Below are 25,513 nucleotides of genomic sequence, written 5' to 3'. Positions count from 1 at the left end.
TTCGCCCGTGTGAATTCTTTGGTGATTAACAAGGTGTCTCTTCTGAATGAAACCTTTCCCGCACTCTGAACATGAAAAAGGACACTTACCTGTGTGAGTTCTCTGATGTAATAGAAGGTTTCCTCTCTGAGAGAAATCTTTACCACAGTGCAAACACGAGAACGGACGCTCACCCGTGTGAATTCTTTGGTGATTAATAAGTTCTCCTTTATGAATAAAACATTTCCCACACTCTGAACATGAAAAGGGACGCTCACCTGTGTGAATTCTGTGGTGATTAAGAAGGTTTCTCTTGTCAGTAAAACGTTTGCCGCACTCTGAACATGAAAAAGGGCGTTCGCCGGTGTGAATTCTTTGGTGATTAACAAGGTGTCTCTTCTGAATGAAACCTTTCCCGCACTCTGAACATGGGAAAGAACGCTCGCCTGTGTGAACTCTCTGGTGTACGAGAAGGTTTCCTTTTTGAGTGAAGCCTTTACCACAGTGCGAACACGAGAATGGACGCTCGCCAGTGTGAATTCTCTGGTGACTGAGAAAGTTTGTTCTCTCATTAAAACATCTCCCACACTCTGGACATGAGAAAGTACGCACACTCCTCTTACGACTTTTCTGGTGTGTAAGAGGCTCTCTGGTTTCTTTGGAAGAATTCCCACACACTGTAGATGACAAGGAATGTTCTCCTGTGCGAGACCCTTCATGGTTCAATGAAGATTCCTCGGGATTAGATGGATCTGTTGATTTATCTGTACTGTGAGATTCAATAATAATAGTTTGTGGATCATCAGAAGAATCCTCAGGATCAGAGAAATCCCAGGATCTCTCCATATGATGAGTTCTATGATGTATTATTTGTGTAATGCGATTCACTCCTGGAGAACGTTGTGTGGTGGGATTTTCTCCTGGAGAACGTTGTGTGGTGGGATTTTCTCCTGGAGAACGTTGCGTGGTGGGATTTTCTCCTGGAGAACGTTGCGTGGTGGGATTTTCTCCTGGAGAACGTTGTGTGGTGGGATTTGCTCCTGGAGAATGTTGTGTGGTGGGATTCGCTCCTGAAGAATGTTGTGTGGTGGGATTTTCTCCTGGAGAACGTTGTGTGGTGGGATTTTCTCCTGGAGAACGTTGTGTGGTGGGATTTCCTCCTGGAGAACGTTGTGTGGTGGGATTTTCTCCTGGAGAACGTTGTGTGGTGGGATTTTCTTCTTCTTTACATTCTGAAGATACGTTATTCAGGTCATAGTGTCCTCCTGTTGGATATCAATGTTTAAATGTTATTAGAATTCTTCATTCCTTTCATTCAGAAGTCATATACAGTATGTTGGTCTAACACTCTACAGTATCTCTGGAATTGGGGGCAATCATAACATAAAATATCAATACAAACCAGATAAAGATACATCATCTCCTCATTTGTTGGGAACATGATGTTATATCGTAAGTGCCTGATTCACCAAGCACTTGCGATGAAAACTACGCCCGCGGCCTCCGGCGGGCCAATTTAAATGGGCGTGTGCCATTTAAATTAGGCGTGCGCCCGCGCCGGACCTACCGCGCATGCTCCGTTTCCGAACTCCCACCATGCTTTGCGCGCCGTGACGTTATTTTTTTGAACGGCGACGCGCGTAGCGTACTTCCGTATTCCCGGACGGCTTACGCAAACGACGTCGATTTTTACATTTCGACGCTGGAACGATGGCCATACTTTAGACAGCAATACGCTTGCTGACTAAAGTTAGGGCACCAAAAAAAAAGTGTAACTTTGCGACGGGAAACTTGACTAGCGGCGACGTAGCGAGCGCAAAAAAACTTTGTGGATCCGCCGTAACTCCTAATTTACATACCCAACGCTGGTTTACGACGCAAACTCCCCCCAGCGGCGGCTGCGGTACTGCATCCTAAGATCCGACAGTGTAAAACAATTACACATGTCGGATCTTAGGGATATCTATGCGTAACTGATTCTATGAACCAACCGCATAGATAGAAACAGGGATAAGACGGCGTATCAGCAGATACGCCTGCGTATCCCTTTTGTGAATCTGGCCCTTAGTTCCTTCAGTAAAGCAAAAAAGATGTACAGTATATTGGCTAATAGCAACCAATAAAAAGTATGGTCCATGGGTTGTCGTACTCTATGGTGGGGCCTGTCTGAGTGCGGGACCAAGTCACATTGTTTATAGGATCGTATTACTATAATTCAATCCCTGAAGACCTATAACTATGACATCATAGTACAATGTACTTTGGCCACGCCTCCAAATAAGCCAATATGAACACAAAATCTTTATTAGTCTTTGTGAATATTCTGGGGTCCAAGAAGTGATTTTCTTTAACAGAAACATTTTATACATTCTGACTATAAGGAAGGACACACAATCTCACACTCCCCATTGGTCTGTCTAAACATAAAAAAGGTGGTTATTCCATGTAAATTCCCTGGTGTCGATCAAGGGCACTTTTTTGACTTAAGCATTTCCCGCACTCTGAACATGCATAAGGACGTTCCCCCGTGGGACTTCTCTGGTGTATAAGAAATTTTATCTATCTGAGGGAAAGATTTCCTGCATTCTACACAATAATAAGGACGTGTGAATTTTCAAAAGATGGAGAAGGTTTCCTTTGTTCATCCGTGTGAACTCTCTGGTGTCAAAGAAGTCCTCCTTTCTGAACAAAAGTTTTCCCTCACTCTGAACATGAATATAGACGTTTGCCCATGTGAATTCTCTGGTGTTGAAGAAGGTTTCTTTTTTCGCTGAAACATTTCCTGCACTCTGAACATGAAAAAGGGCATTCGCCCGTGTGAATTCTTTGGTGATTAACAAGGTGTCTCTTCTGAATGAAACCTTTCCCGCACTCTGAACATGAAAAGGGACGCTTACCTGTGTGAGTTCTCTGATGTAATAGAAGGTTTCCTCTCTGAGTGAAATCTTTACCACAGTGCAAACACGAGAACGGACGCTCACTCGTGTGAATTCTATGGTGATTAATACGTTCTCCTTTATGAATAAAACATTTCCCACACTCTGAACATGAAAAGGGACGCTCACCTGTGTGAATTCTGTGGTGACTAAGAAGGTTTCTTTTGTCAGTAAAACGTTTGCCGCACTCTGAACATGAAAAAGGGCGTTCGCCGGTGTGAATTCTTTGGTGATTAACAAGGTGTCTCTTCTGAATGAAACCTTTCCCGCACTCTGAACATGGGAAAGAACGCTCGCCTGTGTGAACTCTCTGGTGTACGAGAAGGTTTGCTTTCTGAGTGAAACCTTTACCACAGTGCGAACACGAGAATGGACGCTCGCCAGTGTGAATTCTCTGGTGACTGAGAAAGTTTGTTCTCTCATTAAAACATCTCCCACACTCTGGACATGAGAAAGTACGCACACTCCTCTTACGACTTTTCTGGTGTGTAAGAGGCTCTCTGGTTTCTTTGGAAGAATTCCCACACACTGTAGATGACAAGGAATGTTCTCCTGTGTGAGATCCTTCATGGTTCAAGGAAGATTCCTCGGGATTAGATGGATCTGTTGATTTATCTGTACTGTGAGATTCAAAAATAATAGTATGTGGATCCTCAGAAGAATCCTCAGGATCAGAGAAATCCCAGGATCTCTCCATATGATGAGTTCTATGATGTATTATTTGTGTAATGTGATTCACTCCTGGAGAACGTTGTGTGGTGGAATTTCCTCCTGGAGAACGTTGTGTGGTGGGATTTCCTCCTGGAGAACGTTGTGTGGTGGGATTTCCTCCTGGAGAACGTTGTGTGGTGGGATTTTCTCCTGGAGAACGTAGCGTGGTGGGATTTTCTCCTGGAGAACGTTGTGTGGTGGGATTTTCTCCTGGAGAACATTGTGTGGTGGGATTTTCTTCTGCTTTACATTCTGAAGATACGTTATTCAGGTCATAGTGTCCTCCTGTTGGATATCAATGTTTAAATGTTATTAGAATTCTTCATTCCTTTCATTCAAAAGTCATATACAGTATGTTGGTCTAACACTCTACAGTATCTCTGGAATTGAGGGCAATCATAACATAAAATATCAATACAAACCAGATAAAGATACATCATCTCCTCCTCATTTGTTGGGAACATGATGTTATATTGAGGAATGGAGATGGACCTTTCATATGATGTACAGTAGGGGTGCAACGGATCACAGTTGATCCAAACGGGTCACCCCCTTCGGATTGGAACACACTGTGATGCGCAGATTGCCGTGGCTCCGGAGCTAGGCCAAAGCCGCGGCCTTTCCTAACGTTATGGCCGCGGCTTCGGCCTACCTCCAGAACCGCGGCCATAACGCTAGGAAAGGCCGCGGCTTCGGCCTAGCTCCGGAGTCGCAGGAATAACATTAGGAAAGGCCGCGGCTTCGGCCTAGCTCCGGAGCCGCGGCCATCTTGGTACACCCGGCGGCGGCCCTCCTCTGTTTACACCCACAGAGGAGGAGCCCGCACTCGTGGGACACACGCTGGAAGTGTCTGTACTGCCCGAGGGGGGGGTCTCTTGCCCTGAGAGGAGGGGGGATCTCTTGCCCTGAGAGGAGGGGGGGATCTCTTGCCCTGAGAGGAGGGGGGATCTCTTGCCCTGAGAGGAGGGGGGGTCTCTTGCCCTGAGAGGAGGGGGGTCTGCACCGAGGGGGTACTATAGTTGGTGGGGGGGGTGAACAGTGGGGGGGGGAGATGTGTATATTACAGTGGGGGGGGGGGGGAGATGTGTATATTACAGTGGGGGAGATTTTTTTTTTTTTTTTGCCGATCCGAAATATGATCCGATCCGTGACTCCTGATCCTTGAAACGATCCGAACTGTGAGTTTTTTGATCCGTTGCACCCCTAATGTACAGTATCTTCACATTGCAATTATTTAATTTCATCTTTTATACTCATTGAAGACAAAGTAAAATGTGAACATTTCTGCATTCAGTGATTATTACTTACTTCTGCTGATACAAAGAGAAGATTCCTCCTGGTCACTTTTCATGGTCATCTCCTCCATAGACTGCTGATCTCCACTCACCAACGTCTCTTCTTCTTCCCTTTTAACCTCAACTTTCATGTCTTTTCCTAATTTATCCTGAACCCCAAAATAAAAATAATTAGGTTCAATATTAAAAAAATATCTATAAGAAAGTTATCTCATAGTTTAGAATAACGTTTGAGTTCTATAGCTCAGTTCTTTCTACCTGATGATGGTGAGGGATGCTTTGATCTTCCGGTGTGGAATCCCGGGAATACTGAAGACTTCCCCCCTCCATAGACTGCTGATCTCCACTCACCAGCGTCTCTTCTTCTTCCTCTTTAATCTCAACTTTGATATCTTTCAATTCTTCATCCTAAACCCCAAAGATGACAGAATACATTTATAAAAAGGAACAATAAGTTACTTTGAAGAATGTGGTCTCATAGTTTAGAATTATTTTAAAATTTTAGTTGCTCACTCCCACCTACCTGATGATGGTGAGGGATGGTGTGACCTTCCTGTGTGGAATCCGGGGAATACACAGGACGGGGAGATCTCTCTGGTGGGTTTGTGTCACTGAATGGCTCCATCACAACGTCCTTGAAAAGGTCCTTGTGTCCTTTTGAAAACTCCCCCATAACATTCACTTCCTCATCCTCCTCCTTTATCTCTTCTTTAACAGCATTATTACAATCGTTCTGGTTTACATCCTGAATATTTAATAAATGTGAGATTAGCGGTAACAACCTTCATCAAATTGTTAGTATCATCCGTTAATTATTAGTTTTCTACTTAACTCTTTGTGAGATGGTGTGATCTTCCTGTATGGAATTCTGGGAATACAGAGGACCTCCCTCTCCCATAGACTGCTGATCTCCACTCCTCAACATCTCTTCTTCTTCTTTAATCTCGGCTTTCATGTCTTTCAGTTCCTCATCCTAAACCCCACAGATGATAGAATATATGTGCAAAATGGAACAGTAAATTACATAGAACGTAGAAATGTTTATTATGGTACTTTGATTCAATAAAGAAATTAAAAAAAAAAGAAGATCCTCATGTACAGTATCTCACAAAAGTGAGTACACCCCTCACATTTTTGTAAATATTTTCATGTGATAACACTGCAGAAATGACACTTTGCTACAAGTAGTGAGTGTACAGCTTGTATAACAGTGTAAATTTGCTGTCCCCTCAAAATAACTATATGGTGGATGTTAGTAACTAGTAGCAACCATCTGCCACACTTAAAAAAATGTCCCATGATGTCTATCCACCATCAATCACTTCCCCCAGTGATATAGATCAGGGCTTTTCAACCTTTTGGTAGTCAAGGCACCCTTTAGAATTGCGCACGATCTCCGGGATACAACAGTCTGAGGGCTCGCTGACACAAGGAGGTGCGTCCGACCCCGAGCGCTTTTCATTAGGCTGCGCTATGCTCGTGAAACACACCAAAAAACATGCTGGCATGATTTGTAAATTGAGCCCCACCAAACTACACGGTACTGCGGTATCATGCGTTTAAGTCAGGGTATGACAAATTTGCTTGGAATCTAGGAGCCAGCTAAAAAAGTTAGGAGCCAGAAAACGCGCCCCGTCCCGACGAGCTTGCGCGCAGAAGCGAACACATACGTGAGTAGCGCCCGCATATGTAAACAGTGTTCAAACCACACATGTGAGGTATCGCCGTGATCGTTAGAGCGAGAGCAATAATTCTAGCCCTAGTCCTTCTCTGTAACTCAAAACATGCAACCTGTAGATTTTTTTAAACGTCGCCTATGAAGATTTTAAAGGGTAAAAGTTTGTCGGCATTCCACGAGCGGACGCAATTTTGAAGCGCAACATGTTGGGTATGAATTTAATCAGCGTAACATTATCTTTCATAATATTAAAACAAATGGGGATAACTTTACTGTTGTCTTATTTTTTTATTTAAAAAAAGTGTATTTTTTTCCCAAAAAAGTGCGCTTGTAAGACCGCTGCGCAAATACGGCGTGACAGAAAGTATTGCAACGATCGCCATTTTATTCTCTAGGGTGTTAGGATGAAAAAAAATATATATAATGTTTGGGGGTTCTAATTGCCCCCCTTCCAAGCCAAGTCGCCAGGACCCTATTTCTAGTCGCCATGGCGACCTGGCGACCGGGATTTGTCGAGCCCTGGTTTGAGTGATCGCAAACAAACATGCATCAGATGGATGAGTGGGGGTGCCTTTAGGAATTAATGGTGTCTGTGTGCAACGCATTTTTGTGAGGTGCGGAAAAATAAGTGAATTCACAAATCGTACTGCACTGCCCCCCGGTGTGAAAAAGCTTGAAAATGTAGTTTGTAAAATAGAGTTAAGTGGTCAGTAGCTTGTAACTCCCCCCATCCCCCCTGCTAGCACAACCCCTCCCCCCCCAAAAATACCCCATCCAGTATAAATACCCCACCTGCGAAATCCCCCATCCTAGCACCAATCTCCCCCTGCTAAACACAAACGCCCCTTTCTAAATCCCACTTCTAGCATGCGCGGTTCGTCCCGGGCACTTCTCCACAGCAGGGACAATATCCGACAGAACACCGGCAAATCTGAAAGTTTTGCAGCCGCCCGACCTGCCCTTAGCAACTGCTGACTTCATCAGTTGGTAGGATGCAGGCGGGTGTCTTGGACGGCTTTCACTTGTTCCTAAAAAGTACAGATAACAACACAAAGGGGGAGAGAGCCCGGTGGAGGAACGGGATGTGCTCTCCCTCCTCTCTATACTCCGCTTTCCTCCAACACTCCAATGATATGCTGGTAGCTTATTGGCTCCGATCTAAATTGCCCCTAGTATGTGTGTGTATGAATGTGAGCTAGGGACCTTAGATTGTAAGCTCCTTGGGGGCAGAGACTGATGTGAGTGTACAATATAAATACTTATGTAAAGCACTGCGTAAATTGAAAACATAATATATGTACCTCTAGTTTATACGTTTTAAAAATAAATGTACCTTAAGATCCAGTAATGACTGTACACTATTTCCTAACAAGTCACCTCTCCTCTGGAACTTCCTGTCTTTTGCCCTACATCACTTCCTGTCTGTACATGACATCACTTCCTTCTTTGCGTTCCACGCTCAGGAGTGAGATCACCATCTTGTGGAGAATTGAAATACTGCAGTCTTTATTCATAGATTAAAACTCGGCACATTTTCTGTACATTTATTATTTTTTGTTGTTTATCTTTATCCTCATGTACAAGCCAAAAAACAATATTAAAAAAATAATTATTTTCATTTTAGTGCTATTAAAAACACACACACACACAAACACGCACACACACTATATATAATACAGTAGTATATATACACAGTGCCTTGAAAAAGTCTGGTCGTCTGGGAGGCTCTCAAGACAGTGGCCCGGGGTGCATTGCTCAGAATAGGAGCCCATCTTAAAGGGGTTGTAAAGGTTCGTTTTTTATTCTCTAAATAGGTGCCTTTAAGTCAGTGCATTGTTGGTTCACTTACCTTTTCCTTCCATTTCCCTTCTAAATTTTTTATTTTTTTGTTTGAATTTCTCACTTCCTGTTTCTCCTCAGTAAGCTTTCCACCATCACCTGAGTGGTGGAAAGTCATTTAGAACAGCTTACTGAACACCTTACTGAGGAGGAACAGGAAGTGAGAAATTCAGACAGAGAAAACAAAGAAAAAAATCATTTAGAAGGGAAATGGAAGGAAAAGGTAAGTGAACCAACAATGCACGAGCTTAAAGGAACCTATTTAGAAAATAAAAAACTAACCTTTACAACCCCTTTAAGAGGGAGAGAACTTTATGCTCGGCTGCATAGTCTGGAGTGCTCCCATAAGGCCAGCCTTGTTCGTACCATGTATCAGGATCTTCTTAATGTATGTGAAGAGCTCCGCACGCTCCTATTTAAAAAAACGAAGCAAAAACTGGCATGGGCAATGTACGAATTCCCTAACAAACCGGGTACGTTGTTGGCGCGGGCGCTACAAGGTCTGCGTACAAAAACCTACATCCCCCATATCTTGTTCAGTTTTGGGCTCCAGTTCTCAAGAAGGATATCGGAGAACTGGAGAAAGTGCAGAGAAGAGCAACCAGACTGATAAGAGGCATGGAGGAGCTCAGCTATGAGGAAAGATCTGAATTTATTCTCTCTGGAGAAGAGGAGATTAAGGGGAGATATAATCTCCATATACAAATATATAAGGGGTCCATATAGTGAACTTGGTGTTGAGTTATTCACTTTACGGTCAACACTGAGGACAAGGGGGCACTCTTTACGTCTAGAGGAAAAGAGATTTCACCTCCAAAGACGGAAACGTTTCTTCACTGTAAGAGCTGTGTAAATGGCGATTTTTTTTCTCTCTTCTGATTTACTTCATGTGATGTGGATTATGCTAATCGAGACCTCAAGAGCCTCTTCTGGAATCTGTGGTTATCATAAATGCTTATTTGACCTCTTTTTAGCTAAAGTGGTCAACACCCTGCGGTAAGGTGCCATCCATGAGCACTTTTTTTGCGGTGATTGTATTTTACCTCCCAAAGTATTTATTATGTCAAGAGAATGTCTTCTAGACCAGTGTTTCTCAACTGCAGTCCTCGAGGCTCCCCAGCAAGTCATGTTTTTAGGCTTTCCATTATATTGCACAGGTGATTTGATCAGTTTGACTGAGTAATTACCACAGCTGAGGGAAATCCTGAAAACATGACCTGTTGGGGTGCCTTGAGGACTGGAGCTGAGAAACACTGTTCTAGATAAGCACGTTGGACCCTTTTTTTCTCCGGGTTCAGTGATGTTATTTCGTATCGCCCCCAGGCAAGGCCTGTTCTCTGGGCCTCTCCCGGAAAGCAACTCTGAATGTACGATCTTGCCTCAAAATATCTTTTAATGTCTAAGATCTTTTTAAATCTTCTATAAGGTGGGTATAAATTACCCACTTCTCAATCATCCACCTAAGGACATTAACCTTGATTATAACAATGGCTTTTGGACTCAAGGGCATCATCTTTATGAACCTGAATCTGCTTGGGTTAGAAGCCTTCAGGTTGGTTCATGACATTTTGGGGTTTCTAAGACAGAAGAACTTTCATCATTTTCCTTTTGGTGGTCCAGTTACAAGAAAGATGCTAAAAGCTATGTGGCCTCGTTCCTGACCTGTGCAGAAAAATGCCACCCGATCTTCTACATTGGAGTTGCTTCAACCACTTCCTGTTCCATCAAGACCATGGGGGTCAATTTCTATAAACTTTGTGGTCGATTTTCCTCCCTCAAAAGAAATGACCTCTATCTTGGGAGTTGTTGACTCTCTCACTAGGATAGCTCTTTTTTTTTACCTGTTAAGGGGTACCCACTGCTAAACCAACTGCGGAAGTGATGTCTTGGGAAATTTTTAAACTCCATGAATGCCTGGTGGTGTAGTGTCTAACAGAGGAGAACAGTTTATTTCAAAATTCTGGACTCTCTACAATTGGACCTTTTGGACTCTTTGGAACTGGACCTTTTGGACTCTATGAAATTGATCCTCATGAATCCTCTGGAACTGGACCTTCTGAAATCTCTGAACTGGACCTTCTAGATCATGGGTGCTCAACCTGTGGCTCTCCAGCTGTTGCAGAACTCTTCAAGTCCCATCATGCCTCTGCCTTTGGGAGTCATGCTTGTAACAGTCAGTAGCTTGCAATGCCTCATGGGAATTGTAGTTCTGAAACAGCTGGAGAGCCACAGGTTGAGCATCCATGTTCTAGATCCTTTGGAACTGGACCCTCTGGACTCTCTGGAACTGGACCTTCTGGACTCTCTGGAACTGGACCTTCTGGACTCTCTGTTATGGGACCTTCTGGACTCTCTGGAAATGGATCTCCAGGTTTTTTTTAAATGGAACCTCCTTCTGGATCCTCTGGAACTGGTCATTCTGCACTCTCTAGAAATGGATCTCCTGGGTTCTCTGTAATGGGACCTTCTGGATCCTCTGGGTCTGGACCTAATGGATCCTCTGGAACTGGACCTCCTGGGCTCTCTGGAACTGGACCTTCTAGACTCTCACATCTCACCAATATAACACCAATGGAAGACTCTCTACAAATTAAGCACATTCCATTCACCCATAATCTAAAAATTATGTTCATGTGTAGAAAATGACTCAGAGCAGAATATTGTAGAGTAGAGCTTTCTTGTTTATTCTAGAAAATCGGATTACATTATTGAAACAAAATAAATAATCTAAATTAAATCTTGCATAGCTGAAATAAAAGAAAAATCCAATTTAAAAATAATTATACTTTAGTCGGTCCAATAAAAAGTTAGTTCCTTCAGTAAAGCAAAAAAGATGTACAGTATATTGGCTAATAGCAACCAATAAAAAGTATGGTCCATGGGTTGTCGTACTCTATGGTGGGGACTGTGTGAGTGCGGGACCAAGTTAGCATTGTTTAGAGGATCGTATTACTATAATTCAATCCCTGCAGATCTATAACTATGACATCATAGTACAATGTACTTTGGCCATGCCTCCAAATAAGCCAATATGAACACAAACACTTTATTAGTCTTTATGAATATTCTGGGATCCAATAAGTGATTTTCTTTAACAGAAACATTTTATACATTCTGACTATAAGGAAGGACACACGATCTCACACTCCCCATTGGTCTGTCTAAACATAAAAAAGGTGGTTAGTCCATGTGAATTCCCTGGTGTCGATCAAGGGCACTTTTTTGACTGAAGCATTTCCCACACTCTGAACATGCATAAGGACGCTCCTCTGTGTGACTTCTCTGGTGTATAAGAAATTGTATCTATCTGAGGGAAAGATTTCCTGCATTCTACACAATAATAAGGACGCTCACCCGTGTGAATTTTCAAGTGTTGGAGAAGGTTTCCTTTGTTCATCCGTGTGAACTCTCTGGTGTCGAAGAAGTCCTCTTTTCTGAACAAAAGTTTTCCCGCACTCTGAACACGAATATAGACGTTTGCCCGTGTGAATTCTCTGGTGTATAAGAAGGTTTCCTTTTTCGCTAAAACATTTCCCACACTCTGAACATGAAAAAGGGCGTTCGCCGGTGTGAATTCTTTGGTGATTAACAAGTTTCCCTTTATGAATAAAACATTTCCCGCACTCTGAACATGAAAAGGGACGCTCACCCGTGTGAATTCTTTGGTGATTAATAAGTTCTCCTTTTTGAGTAAAACATTTCCCGCACTCTGAACATGAAAAAGGACGCTCACCTGTGTGAGTTCTCTGATGTAATAGAAGGTTTCCTCTCTGAGTGAAACCTTTACCACAGTGCGAACACGAGAACGGACGCTCACCCGTGTGAATTCTTTGGTGATAAATAAGTTTTCCTTGATGAATAAAACCTTTCCCGCACTCTGAACATGAAAAGGGACGCTCACCCGTGTGAATTCTTTGGTGATTAATAAGTTCTCCTTTCTGAATAAAATTTTTCCCGCACTCTGTACATGAAAAGGGACGCTCACCCGTGTGAATTTTTTGGTGATTAAGAAGGTTTACTTTGTGAATAAAACGTTTGTCGCACTCTGAACATGGGAAAGAACGCTCGCCTGTGTGAACTCTCTGGTGTACGAGAAGGCTTCCTTTCCGACTGAAGCCTTTACCACAGTGCGAACACGGGAATGGACGCTCGCCAGTGTGAATTCTCTGGTGACTGAGAAAGTTTGTTTTCCCATTAAAACATCTCCCGCACTCTGGACATGAGAAAGTACGCACACTCCTCTTACGACTTTTCTGGTGTGTAAGAGGCTCTCTGGTTTCTTTGGAAGAATTCCCACACACTGTAGATGACAAGGAAGGTTCTCCTGTGTGAGATCCTTCATGGTTCAAGGAAGATTCCTCGGGATTAGATGGATCTGTTGATTTATCTGTACTGTGAGATTCAAAAATAATAGTATGTGGATCATCAGAAGAATCCTCAGGATCAGAGAAATCCCAGGATCTCTCTATATGATAAGTTCTATGATGTATTATTTGTGTAATGCGAGTCACTCCTGGAGAACGTTGTGTGGTGGGATTTTCTCCTGGAGAACGTTGTGTGGTGGGATTTTCTCCTGGAGAACGTTGTGTGGTGGGATTTCCTCCTGGAGAATGTTGTGTGGTGGGATTTTCTCCTGGAGAACGTTGTGTGGTGGGATTTTCTTTTTCTTTATATTCTGAAGATACGTTACTCAGGACATAGTGTCCTCCTGTTGGATATCAATGTTTAAATGTTATTAGAATTCTTCATTCCTTTCATTCAGAAGTCATATACAGTATGTTGGCCTAACACTCTACAGTATCTCTGGAATTGGGGGCAATCATAACATAAAATATCAATACAAACCAGATAAAGATACATCATCTCCTTCTCATTTGTTGGGAACATGACGTTATATTGAGGAATGGAGAAGGACCTTTCATATGGTGTACAGTATCTCCTCCTCATTTGTTGGGAACATGACGTTATATTGAGGAATGGAGATGGACCTTTCATATGTGTCAGGAAAGGGTTCACCCGTTGGCGGCGCTGTCGGTTCTATGGATGGTAATACCGGTGTCCACCAGCAGGTGTCTTCTAACATCCAGGACCTACAGTAAAGGGTTTCACCTAATGGTGGCACTGTTGGATCCGTGGGTCGTAGTACCGGTGGCCATCAGCGGGTGATTTCTGGCAGTGTGGAGCTGACTTTATCTCCTGCGGTCAGGCATCACTTGAGCCTGATAGCAAAAGATATGTGTAAATACCTGGCAACTCACACACACAAGTTGCCTTTGTATCTCTCATTGGGCCTTGACTAGGGATGAGCTTCGAGTTCGAGTCGAACCCATGTTCGACTCGAACATCGTATGTTCGATCATTTGTTGAATTTCGAACGTTACGGGGCGTTCGCGCCAAATTCGAGTGGCGCGTCACGGCCCATAATTCACTGCGTCATCGCAGTGCATTGCTGGCTGATGATTGGCCAAGCATGCACTATGATCCGCATGCTTTGGCCAATCACAGGGGATTTAGTACACGCCCCACACTATATAAGGCCGCCTGGTAGTCGGCCTTGTGTAGTGTGTTCCGGCATGCTGAGAGATAGAGAGAGAGAGAGAAACAGTGTAATTTCATTTAAGTTAGATAGAGCAGGCAGACGAGTCAGTTAGCTGCAGTTACAGCGTGTAGAGATAGAGATATATGCATCCCAGGTGTTGTGTATATATATTTATACACTGTATTCAGTTTAGCTAGATCCGTTCCTGTATGCTCTTCCTATTATACTGACAGGCAGGCAGGTGATTAGGCTAGCTGAAGTATTTTCACTTAGTGTACTGTGTCCTTTGCACAGTGTGCACCTAAAGCTACCTGAATACAATTGCTGGTGTTCTCATACAAATACAGGCAGGGACCTCCAATATTTTGATTTAGTGTCCTTTGCACAGTGTGCGCCTAAAGCTTACCTGAATACAATTGCTAATGTTCTCATACAAATACAGGCAGGGACCTGCAGCATTTTGATTTAGTTTCCTTTGCACAGTGTGCACCTAAAGCTTACCTGACTACAATTGCTGGTGTTCTCATACTGATACCACAGGCAGGGAGCTGCAAGTGTTTTCAGTTAGTGTACTGTGTCCTTTGCACAGTGTGCAACTAAAGCTAACTAATGACAATTGCTGGTGTTCTCTTACTAATATTACTACAGGCAGGCAGTTTATTCTGCTAGCTGCAGTAAAATCAGTATATATATACACATCCCAGCTTTGTGCAGCTACATCTCCCTGCAGGCCATTAGTATGTCTGGAAGGACAACAAGGAGAGGCAGACAGTCAAGAGCCGATAAAAGAGGGCAAGCAGGCTCTGCGTCTAGAGGCAACAGTGCTGGTCGTGGAGATGGTGCATCCTCATCAGCACATGGGACACGCTCGTCCTTTTTTTTGGCAGCTGGCCGTGTTGAGCTTCAACATGCGGAAGACTTGGTAGAGTGGATGAACAAGCCGTCCTCATCCTCTCTCACCCAGGCTCAGGGTACTTTGTCTGGCAAAGCAGCTGCCAACTGCTCAATGGCATCAGTCACTCCTTCCCTAGCCCCACCATGTTCTCCTTAGGAGTCCCCCAAACTGTTTGACCACAGTGTTGGGTACATGCTGCAGGTAGGATGTGCAGCGTTTAGAAGGCTCCGATGATGGTACCCAGCTAGAGGAAGGCAGTAATTTGAGCCCAGAGAGAGGGGGTGCCCAAGAAGCACAGCAATCTGGCAGTCATGTTCCCCCAGCTGCAGCATACTGCCAGGTTTTCTCCAGTGATGAGGAGGGAGGGGATGATGAGGTCACTGACTCCACGTGGGTGCCTGATAGGAGAGAGGAGGAGGAGGCACATCTCCAACGAGGCAGGATGCCCTCCAGGGGCCAGCTTAAGGGCAGCACACCGACTGCATCACACCGCAGAGCTCCGCATTTGCAAGGCGCTGCTGTCTCTCCGCGTTATTCCAAAAGTTCTTTGTTGTGGGCCTTTTTTGAGACGAGTGCATCAGATCGCACCACTGCTATTTGCAACATATGTCTCAAGCGTATCTCGCGTGGCCAAAACATCTCCCGCTCGGGCACCACATCCTTGACCAGACATATGTCGACCTGCCATGCAGTTCGTTGGCAAGCGTACCTAAAAGACCCACACCAAAGAACAAAGCGCACCTCTCCTTGCTCCTCATCAGCTGGGATCTCCAACCCCACTATACCTTCAGTCCTCTCTGAAGCCTGCACTGAGAGGAATGAAGATGTAGAATTAGGTGTGTCACAACTTAGTACTTGCGGGCAATCTGCTATCGGTACACCGACGTCAGATTGTACCAGGCAAATTTCCCCCCAGCTGCTGCAGCTCCGAAAGAAGTTCACTCTTAGCCATCCACATGCCCAGCGGTTAAATGCTAGCTTGGCTAAATTGCTATCACTTCAACTGCTGCCTTTTTAGTTGGTAGACTCTGCCCCCTTCCGTGAGTTTGTGGAAGGTGCGGTACCTCAGTGGCAGGTTCCCAAACGCCCCTTTTTCTCACGGAAGGCGATTCCGGCTCTCTACCGGCATGTGGAAGGCAATGTCTTGGCCTCGCTAGACAGGGCGGTCAGCAGTAAGTTGCATATTACTGCTGACTCAAGGTCCAGCAGGCATGGACAGGGACGTTACCTATCTTTCACGGTGCATTAGCTGACTCTGCTGGCAGCTGGGAAGGATGCAGGACAAGGTACAGTAGTGTTGACTCATGGTCCAGCATACATGGACAGGGATGTTTCCTATCTCTGGATGCTTTGTAACCGATCACAGGGTGCGCCTGTCCACGACTCAGTTGATCGACTGACCTTCATAAAAATTAATCAGTCTTGGATCACCAGCAGCTACCAAGCACCTGATGCTGATGTAACTGAATAATTTTTTTTTTTGAAACGTCAGATCCCTTCAAGACTGCCTATGCTGAGGCTGAGTGACTATCCTGTTATGCTGAGTGACTATCCTCTTCCTTCTCAATGATCATGCTGATAGCTTGTAAGAAGATTTTTGGTTCTGGGCACCGCCACCAGTGACTAAGGCCCAATTTTTCTATCCCTGTCCCTGCCTAGGGGCATGTAATTACAATTTTTGATGCAATACTTTGCAGCAGGGCTCATTCCTGCGCTCCAACTAGAGTATCTGTGAGGGGTTGCTGTGTTGTGGAACCAGTGCCTAAGTCCCAATTTTTCTGCCCCTGTTCAATAGGGGCATGTAATTACAATTGCCGTTTTTCTCAATGATTTTCATCCATATTGCCGGGACCAGACATTACATTAAAGCTGCAAGCAGTTTTAAATTACTATTTTTTCCTATAGAAATTTCATTTTGTGCAGGGACAGTTCTAAACACGGGAAACACGTGCCACTTCACAGGCATACTATAGACACCCAGCAGCTACGATATTTAAAGGAATATTTCACTTTTGTTTTTCACTTTAAGCATCATTAAAATGACTGCTCCCGAAAAAAACGGCCGTTCTTAAAGCTTTTTTTTGCATTGATACATGTTCCCTGGGGCAGGAGCTGGGTCCCCAAACCATTTTTAGGACAATAACTTGCATATTAACCTTTAAAATTAGCACTTTTGATTTGGAATGTTCGAGTCCCATAGACTTTAATGGGGTTCTAAAGTTTGCGCGAGCGTTCGTCCGTTCAAAGGTAATGATGCAAACCAAACCGGGGGGTGTTCGGCTCATCTCTAGCCCTGACCTGTCCCTCCTGTGTTGCTGTTACCTTTATCTTTACTCTGTAGCCTGATCCATCATCTCCCTGTCCCGTTTGTTCCCTGTCCCCATCTAATGATCTCCCGTTGATGACCCTGGCCTGGCTACGTTTACATTTGTATATAGTTATTTGTTGTTTGTGGGTCACTGTTTGGTTGGTTGGTTCACTGTTTGTATTGGAGGTGTTTATATATTGTTATCACTTATCTTAATAAACGTTTATATTCATTTTGGTTCTATCTGTGCAGTCCACACAGTCTGGTCTTACCAATTCCTGACAATATGGTGTACATTATCTCCTCCTCATTTGTTGGGAACATGACGTTATATTGAGGAACGGAGATGGACCTTTCATACGGTGTACAGTATCTCCTCCTCATTTGTTAGGAACATGACATTATATTGAGGAATGGAGATGGACCTTTCATATGGTGTGTACAGTATCTTCACATTGCAATTATTTAATTTCATCTTTTATACTCATAGAAGAAAAAAGGAAAATGTGAACATTTCTGCATTCAGTGATTATTACTTACTTCTGCTGATATAAAGAGAAGATTCCTCCTGGTCACTTTTCATGGTTATCTCCTCCATAGACTGCTGATCTCCACTCACCAACGTCTCTTCTTCTTCCTTTTTAACCTCAAGTTTGATGTCTTTTCCTAATTTATCCTGAACCCCAAAACAAAAAAATTAAGTTCAATATTAAAAAAATATCTATAAGAAAGTTATTTCATAGTTTAGAATAACGTTTGAGTTCTATAGCTCAGTTCTTTCTACCTGATGATGGTGAGGGATGCTTTGATCTTCCGGTGTGGAATCCCGGGAATACTGAAGACTTCCCTCCTCCATAGACTGCTGATCTCCACTCACCAACGTCTCTTCTTCTTCCTTTTTAATCTCAACTTTGATGTCTTTCAATTCTTCACCCTAAACCCCAAAGATGACAGAATACATTTATAAAAAGGAACAATAAGTTACTTTGAAGAATGTGTTTAAAAATATTTTTTACATTTTAGTTGTTCGGTCCCACCTACCTGATGATGGTGGGGGATGGTGTGATCTTCCTGTGTGGAATCCCGAGAATACAGAGGACGGGGACATCTTTCTGGTGGGTTTGTGTCACTGAATGGCTCCATCACAACGGCCTTGAAAAGGTCCTTGTGTCCTTTTGAAAACTCCCCCATAACATTCACCTCCTCATCCTCCTCCTTTATCTCTTCTTTATCAGCATTATTACAATCGTTCTGGTTTACATCCTGAATATGTAATAAATGTGAGATTAGCGGTAACAACATTCATCAAATTGTTAGTATCATCTGTTAATTATTAGTTTTCTACTTAACTCTTTGTGAGATGGTGTGATCTTCCTGTATGGAATTCTGGGAATACAGAGGACCTCCCTCTCCCATATACTGCTGATCTCCACTCATCAACATTTCTTCTTCTTCTTTAGTCTCGGCTTTGATGTCTTTCAGTTCCTCATCCTAAACCCCACAGATGATAGAATATATGTGCAAAATGGAACAATAAATTACATAGAACATAGAAATGTTTATTATGGTCCTTTGATTCAATAAAGAAAGAAAAAAAAAAAAAAAAGATCATCATATACAGTATCTCACAAAAGTGAGTACACCCCTCACATTGGACACCGAGTCTGGTCTCAGTGGTCAGTGTAGTCTGGTCAGTGTAGTCTGGTCAGTGGTCAGTGTAGTCTGGTCAGTGGTCAGTGTAGTCTGGTCAGTGGTCAGTGTAGTCTGGTCTCAGTGGTCAGTGGAGTCTGGTTAGTCTGGTCAGTGGAGTCTGGTTAGTCTGGTCAGTGGAGTCTGGTTAGTCTGGTCAGTGGAGTCTGGTCAGTGGTTAGTGTAGTCTGGTCAGTGGAGTCTGGTTAGTCTGGTCAGTGGAGTCTGGTCAGTGGACAGTGTAGTGTGGTCAGTGTAGTGTGGTCAGTGGAGTCTGGTCAGTGTAGTCTGGTCAGTGTAGTCTGGTCAGTGTAGTGTGGTCAGTGGAGTCTGGTCAGTGGAGTCTGGTCAGTGGAGTCTGGTCAGTGGAGTCTGGTCAGTGGAGTCTGGTCTCAGTGGTCAGTGGAGTCTGGTCAGTGGAGTCTGGTTAGTCTGGTCAGTGGAGTCTGGTTAGTCTGGTCAGTGGAGTCTGGTTAGTCTGGTCAGTGGAGTCTGGTCAGTGGTTAGTGTAGTCTGGTCAGTGGAGTCTGGTCAGTGGTTAGTGTAGTCTGGTCAGTGGAGTCTGGTCAGTGGTTAGTGGAGTCTGGTTAGTCTGGTCAGTGGAGTCTGGTCAGTGGAGTCTGGTCAGTGGAGTCTGGTCAGTGGACAGTGTAGTGTGGTCAGTGTAGTGTGGTCAGTGGAGTCTGGTCAGTGGAGTCTGGTCAGTGGTCAGTGTAGTGTGGTCAGTGTAGTGTGGTCAGTGGAGTCTCGTCAGTGGAGTCTCGTCAGTGGAGTCTCGTCAGTGGAGTCTCGTCAGTGGAGTGTGGTCAGTGGTCAGTGGAGTCTCGTCAGTGTAGTCTGGTCTCAGTGGTCTGGTTAGTCTGGTCAGTGGAGTCTGGTTAGTCTGGTATGTGTATGAATGTGAGTTAGGGACTGATGTGAGTGTACAATATACATATTTATGTAAAGCACTGCGTAAATTGAAAACATAATATATGTACCTGTAGTTTATAAGCAGAGCTTTTTTTCTCAGAAAATAGGTGTAGGAACTCAACCACGACCCGTTCAGATTTCACAAACAGTAGAAGGGTCTTAAAGGGGCATTAAATACCAGAATTGCGTTACATACAGAGTGCAGAGTTCAGGGGGTTACAAAGCTGTCACTTGTAAACACAGAAACCAGACTGTGTTTACAAGTGATTGTGGTGAGTAGGCACCAAAGGGTCTGAGCCAGAGGTGGTGGAACCGAGTTCCCCCAAGTTCCCCCTGAAAAAAAGCCCTGTTTATAAGTGATAAAATAAATGTACCTTAAGATCCAGTAATGACTGTACGCTATTTCCTAACAAGTCAGCTCTCCTCTGGAACTTCCTGTCTTTTACCCTACATCACTTCCTGTCCGTACATGACATCACTTCCTTCTTTGCGTTCCACGCTCAGGAGTGAGATCACCATCTTGTGGAGAATTTAAATACTCCAGCCTTCATTCATAAATACTGCAGCCTTCATTCATAAATACTCCAGTCTTCATTCATAGATTAAAACTCGGCACATTTACATTTTCTGTACATTTATTATTTTTTGTTGTTTATCTGTATCCTCATGTACAAGCCAAAAAACAATAAAAAAAAAAAAAAATTAATTTTAGTGCTATTAAAAAAAAACACACACACACACTATATATAATACTATATAGCTAGATTCAAGTAGGGCGGTGCATCTTTCAGGTGGCGTATCGTATCGTATTTATGCTACGCCGCCGTAAGTCAGAGAGGCAAGTGCTGTATTCACAAAGCACTTGCCTCCTAAGTTACGGCGGCGTAGCGTAAATAGGGCCGGCGTAAGCGCGCCTAATTCAAATGAGGATGAGGGGGCGTGTTTTATGTAAATGATTGGTGACCTGACGTGATTGACGTTTTTTATGAACGGCGCATGCGCCGTCCGTGTACATATCCCAGTGTGCATTGCTCCAAAGTACGCCGCAAGGGCGTATTGGTTTTGACGTGAACGTAAATTACGTCCAGCCCCATTCATGGACGACTTACACAAACGACGTAAAATTTTCAAATTTCGACGCGGGAACGACGGCCAAACTTAACATTGGCTAGGCCAGCTATTTGTTGGAATAACTTTACGCCGGAAAAAACGCCTTACGTAAACAGCGTATCTTTACTGCGACGGGCGCACGTACGTTCGTGAATCGGCGTATCTAGTCATTTGCATATCCTACGCCGAACTCAACGGAAGCGCCACCTAGCGGCCAGCGTAAATATGCACCCTAAGATACGACGGCATAGGAGACTTACGCCGCTCGTATCTTAGCCTAATTTAAGCGTATCTGGCTTCCAGAATACGCTTAAATTTACGACGGCGTAGATTCAGAGGTACGACAGCGTATCTACTGATACGCTGGCGTAACTGTTTCTGAATCTGGCCCATAGTATATATACACAGTGCCTTGAAAAAGTATTCATACCCCTTGAAATTTCCCACATTTTATCATGTTACAGCCAAAAACAGAAAAGTATTTTATTGAGATTTTATGTGATAGATCAACACAAAGTGGCACATAATTGTGAAGTGGAAGGAAAATGGTTTTCCAAAATGATTACAAATAAATATGTGAAAAGTGTGGGATGCATTTGTATTCACCCCCCCCCCCCCCCCTCTGGTCGTCTGGGAGGCTCTCAAGACAGTGGTCCGGGGTACATTGATGAGAATAGGAGCCCATCTTAAAGGGGTTGTAAAGGTTCGTTTTTTATTTTCTAAATAGGTTCCTTTAAGTCAGTGCATTGTTGGTTCACTTACCTTTTCCTTCCATTTCCCTTCTAAATGTTTTATTTTTTTGTTTGAATTTTTCACTTCCTGTTTCTCCTCAGTAAGCTTTCCACCATCACCTGAGTGGTGGAAAGTCATTTAGAACAGCTTACTGAACACCTTACTGAGGAGGAACAGGAAGTGAGAAATTTAGACAAAGAAAAAAAAACATTTAGAAGGGAAATGGAAGGAAAAGGTAAGTGCTTTATGCTTGGCTGCATAGTCTGGAGTGCTCCCATAAGGCCAGCCTTGTTCGTACCACGTATCAGGATCTTCTTAATGTGTGTGAAGAGCTCCGCGCGCTCCTATTTCACAAAACGAAGCAAAAACTGGCATGGGCAATGTACGAATTCCCTATCAAACCGGGTACGTTGTTGGCGCGGGCGCTACAAGGTCTGCGTACAAAAACCTACATCCCCCATATCTTGTTCAGTTTTGGGCTCCAGTTCTCAAGAAGGATATCGGGGAACTGGAGAAAGTGCAGAGAAGAGCAACCAGACTGATAAGAGGCATGGAGGAGCTCAGCTATGAGGAAAGATTAGAGGAACTGAATTTATTCACTCTTGAGAAGAGGAGAATAAGGGGGGATATAATCAACATGTACAAATATATAAGGGGTCCATATAGTGAACTTGGTGTTGAGTTATTCACTTTAGGACAAGGGGGCACTCTTTACGTCGGAAAGGTTTCTTTACTGTAAGAGCTGTGAAAATGTGGAACAGACTCCCTCCAGAGGTGGTTCTGGAAAGCTCAGTAAAGTGCTTTAAGAAAGGCCTGGATTCTTTCCTAAATGTACATAATATAACTGGGTACTGACATTTCTAGGTAAAGTTGATCCGGGGAATATCCGATTGCCTCATGGGGGATCAGGAAGGAATTGTTTCCCCTGCTGTAGCAAATTGGATCATGCTTTGCTGTTTTTTTTTTTTTTTTTTGCCTTCCTCTGGATCAACTGTGGGTATAGAATTGGGTATATGTGATTGTACAATATTATTATTATTTTATTTCTTATGGTTGAACTTGATGGACTTGTGTCTTTTTTCAGCCTGACTAACCATGGGCTCCTCAGAGCAGGAGCTTCATACTAATTCGCATATGGCAGCGGAGGTCAGATCCTTTTATGAAGGCCTCTACAACTTGGACTGGATGTTATTCTCATTTTTTCTGATAACTCTGAGAAACATCTCAAGCATGTCGGCATTGTCTTCACAAGACTAAGAAATAATTACTTTTACATCCAACTGGAGAAATGTGCGTTTGAATGAATTCAGGTCTCGTTTTTTGGATACATAATTTCTCCAGAAGGAGTGAGCGTGGATCCCAATAAGATCCAAACAGTGGTGGATTGACCTGCCCCTAGGAATGTTAAAGGGCTTGTAAAGGTTCGTTTTTTATTTTCTAGCATCCTGCGGGGAGATGTAGTCCCCAGGGAGGGGGGCGAGCACGCAGCCAGAACGGCTCGGATGATGGGGGGCAAGCTTACTGAGGAGGAACAGGAAGTGAGAAATTCAGACAAAGAAAAAAAAAACATTTAGAAGGAAAAGGTAAGTGAACCAACAATGCACTAGCTTAAAGGAACCTATTTAGAAAATAAAAAACAAGTCTTTACAACCCCTTTAAGGAAATACAACGATTTCTGGAATTTGCCAACTTTTACAGAAGTTGGAAAACTTTCTCCAAGGTACTTCCTCCAATTATGCAGTTGACGAAGACGCCCTTTTTAAATTTACACGAGACAAAGGTTGCCTTTAGTAAACTGTGACAGACTCACCCGGGACAGAGGCTTTTGGAGGGGACTGAATGTTAGCCTCTTGCCTTGCGATCATGGGCCCTGGCATGTGGGGGAACGGTGCTCTTTGTGAGCTGTATCCCTGAGGTGGAGTTACTTTGGATTCAGGGCTGGAGGTAGACTGATATGGGTTTTTCTCACCCACTCCACTCCTTGCTGCTTACACCTGTCACTCTAGCACACACTTGATGTCCTCAGTACAGATGGCACTGGCAGGTGGCACTGGTTTGGAACTGACAGATGGCACTATTGGCACTGGCAGGTGGCACTGATTGGCACTAGCAGGTGGCACTGGTTTTGAACTGACAGATGGCACTGGCAGGTGGCACTGGCTGGCACTGGTTTGGAACTGACAGATGGCACTGATTGGCACTGCCTGGTGGCACTGATTGGCAGTGGCACTGCCTGGTGGCACTGATTGGCAGTAGCACTGACAGATTGCACTGGCAGGTTTCACACTAAGCCAAGTGTAACTAACTGTGTGAAACTAACAGAGAGGAGAGAGAGAGGAGCGGTCAGCTCAATAACGGGGGTGGGCGGGACCCAGCAGCTATATTACACCAGCCAATGATTGGGCTGCTTTAGAAATGGGGCGGGGCCACATACACATAGCGGCCCGCCCAGATACCATCCCATTGGCTGGTGTAATATAGCTGCTGGGTCGCACTCACCCCCGACATCGAGCCGACAGCTCCTCTCTCCTCTCTGTTACTTGTTTCACACCCAGTGCAGCGCTTGATGCTGTCAGAGCCGCTAAGTGTGGAGACGGGAGGAGGAACGGCGGTCAGTGTAAAATATCGGCCTAATTTTGATAATAATCGGCCGATGACGATTTATCAAAAATGCCCAAATATCAGCCGATATATCGGTCTACCTCTAATGTTAATTTATGTTTCTGGTCACCTCCTCTTTAACTGTATATAAGACTTGTATTCTGGTTCTAATAAACTGTCTGATGTTTTATCCTACACTGAGCTATAACTAGTGAATGGGAAAGCTAAGGGGTCTTTGGATGGTGTGGTTCCGTACAGGAGGGGCGATAAACTAAAGACCCTTCTTACTTCTGCGCCAATACTGGTACATCCGGATCCCAAACTTCCTTTCATCATGGAAGTTGAGGATTCAAGTTCTGCTGTGGGAGCTATTCTTTCTCAATGAACTGGAAAAAGCTGCACCTTCTATGTCCGTTTTTCTCTCTTCTCTTATAGGAAATAAGAGATCGCTAGCAATTAAGGAAGAATTTTCCAAATGGAGGTATCTACTGGAAAGGGGCTAAGCATCCTGTAACTGTCCTCACTGATCATAAAAAATTTAGAAAGTATTTATTATGTCAAGAGAATGTCTTCTAGACCAGAGTTTCTCAACTGCAGTCCTCGAGGCTCCCCAGCAGGTCATGTTTTCAGGCTTTCCAGTATATTGCACAGGTGATTTGATCAGTTTGACTGCCTTAGTTATTACCACAGCTGAGGGAAATCCTGAAAACATGACCTGTTGGGGTGCCTCGAGCACTGGAGCTGAGAAACACTGTTCTAGACAAGCACGTTGGACCCTATTCTTCTCCGGGTTCAGTGCTGTTATTTCGTATCGCCCTCAGTCAAGGAATGGCAAGGCCTGTTCTCTGGGCCTCTCCCGGGAAAGCAACTCTGAATGTACGATCTTGCCTCAAAAAAACATTCAATGTCTAAGATCTTCTATAAGAGGGGTATAAATGACCCACTTCTCAATCATCCACCTAAGGACATTAACCTTGATTATAAGGATGGCTTTTGGACACAAGGGCATCATCTTTATGAACCTGAATCTGGTTGGGTTAGAAGCCTTCATGACCTGTTGGGCATTTTGGGGTTTCTAAGACAGAAGAACTTTCATCATGTTCCTTTTGGTGGTCCAGTTACAAGAAAGATGCTAAAAGCTATGTGGCCTCGTTCCTGACCTGTGCAGAAAAATGCCACCCGATCTTCTACATTGGGGTTGCTTCAACCACTTCCTGTTCCATCAAGACCATGGGGGTCAATTTCTATAAACGTTGTGGTTGATTTTCCTCCCTCAAAAGAAATGACCT

General features: G+C 43.9%; 1 protein-coding gene across 1 annotated transcript in view; it reads right to left on the bottom strand.

Moving 5' to 3' along the window:
* The window catches only part of LOC120909987 (zinc finger protein 629-like), a 72,687-nt gene that overhangs the window by 34,165 nt on the left and 13,009 nt on the right, over positions 1-25,513 (bottom strand). Inside the window, exons 5-9 of the mRNA XM_040321802.1 lie at positions 18,222-18,443; positions 17,721-17,856; positions 12,950-13,146; positions 3,741-3,864; positions 1,059-1,193 (exon numbers count right to left, since the gene is read on the bottom strand). Coding sequence (XP_040177736.1) covers positions 1,059-1,193; positions 3,741-3,864; positions 12,950-13,146; positions 17,721-17,856; positions 18,222-18,443 — 814 coding nt within the window. The remainder of the gene's footprint in view (positions 1-1,058; positions 1,194-3,740; positions 3,865-12,949; positions 13,147-17,720; positions 17,857-18,221; positions 18,444-25,513) is intronic.

The sequence above is a fragment of the Rana temporaria genome, chromosome 8 (genome assembly GCF_905171775.1).
Source record: "Rana temporaria chromosome 8, aRanTem1.1, whole genome shotgun sequence".
Taxonomy (NCBI): domain Eukaryota; kingdom Metazoa; phylum Chordata; class Amphibia; order Anura; family Ranidae; genus Rana; species Rana temporaria.
Note: the sequence above shows the minus strand (reverse complement) of the source record. Positions and strands in the feature narration are given on the sequence as shown.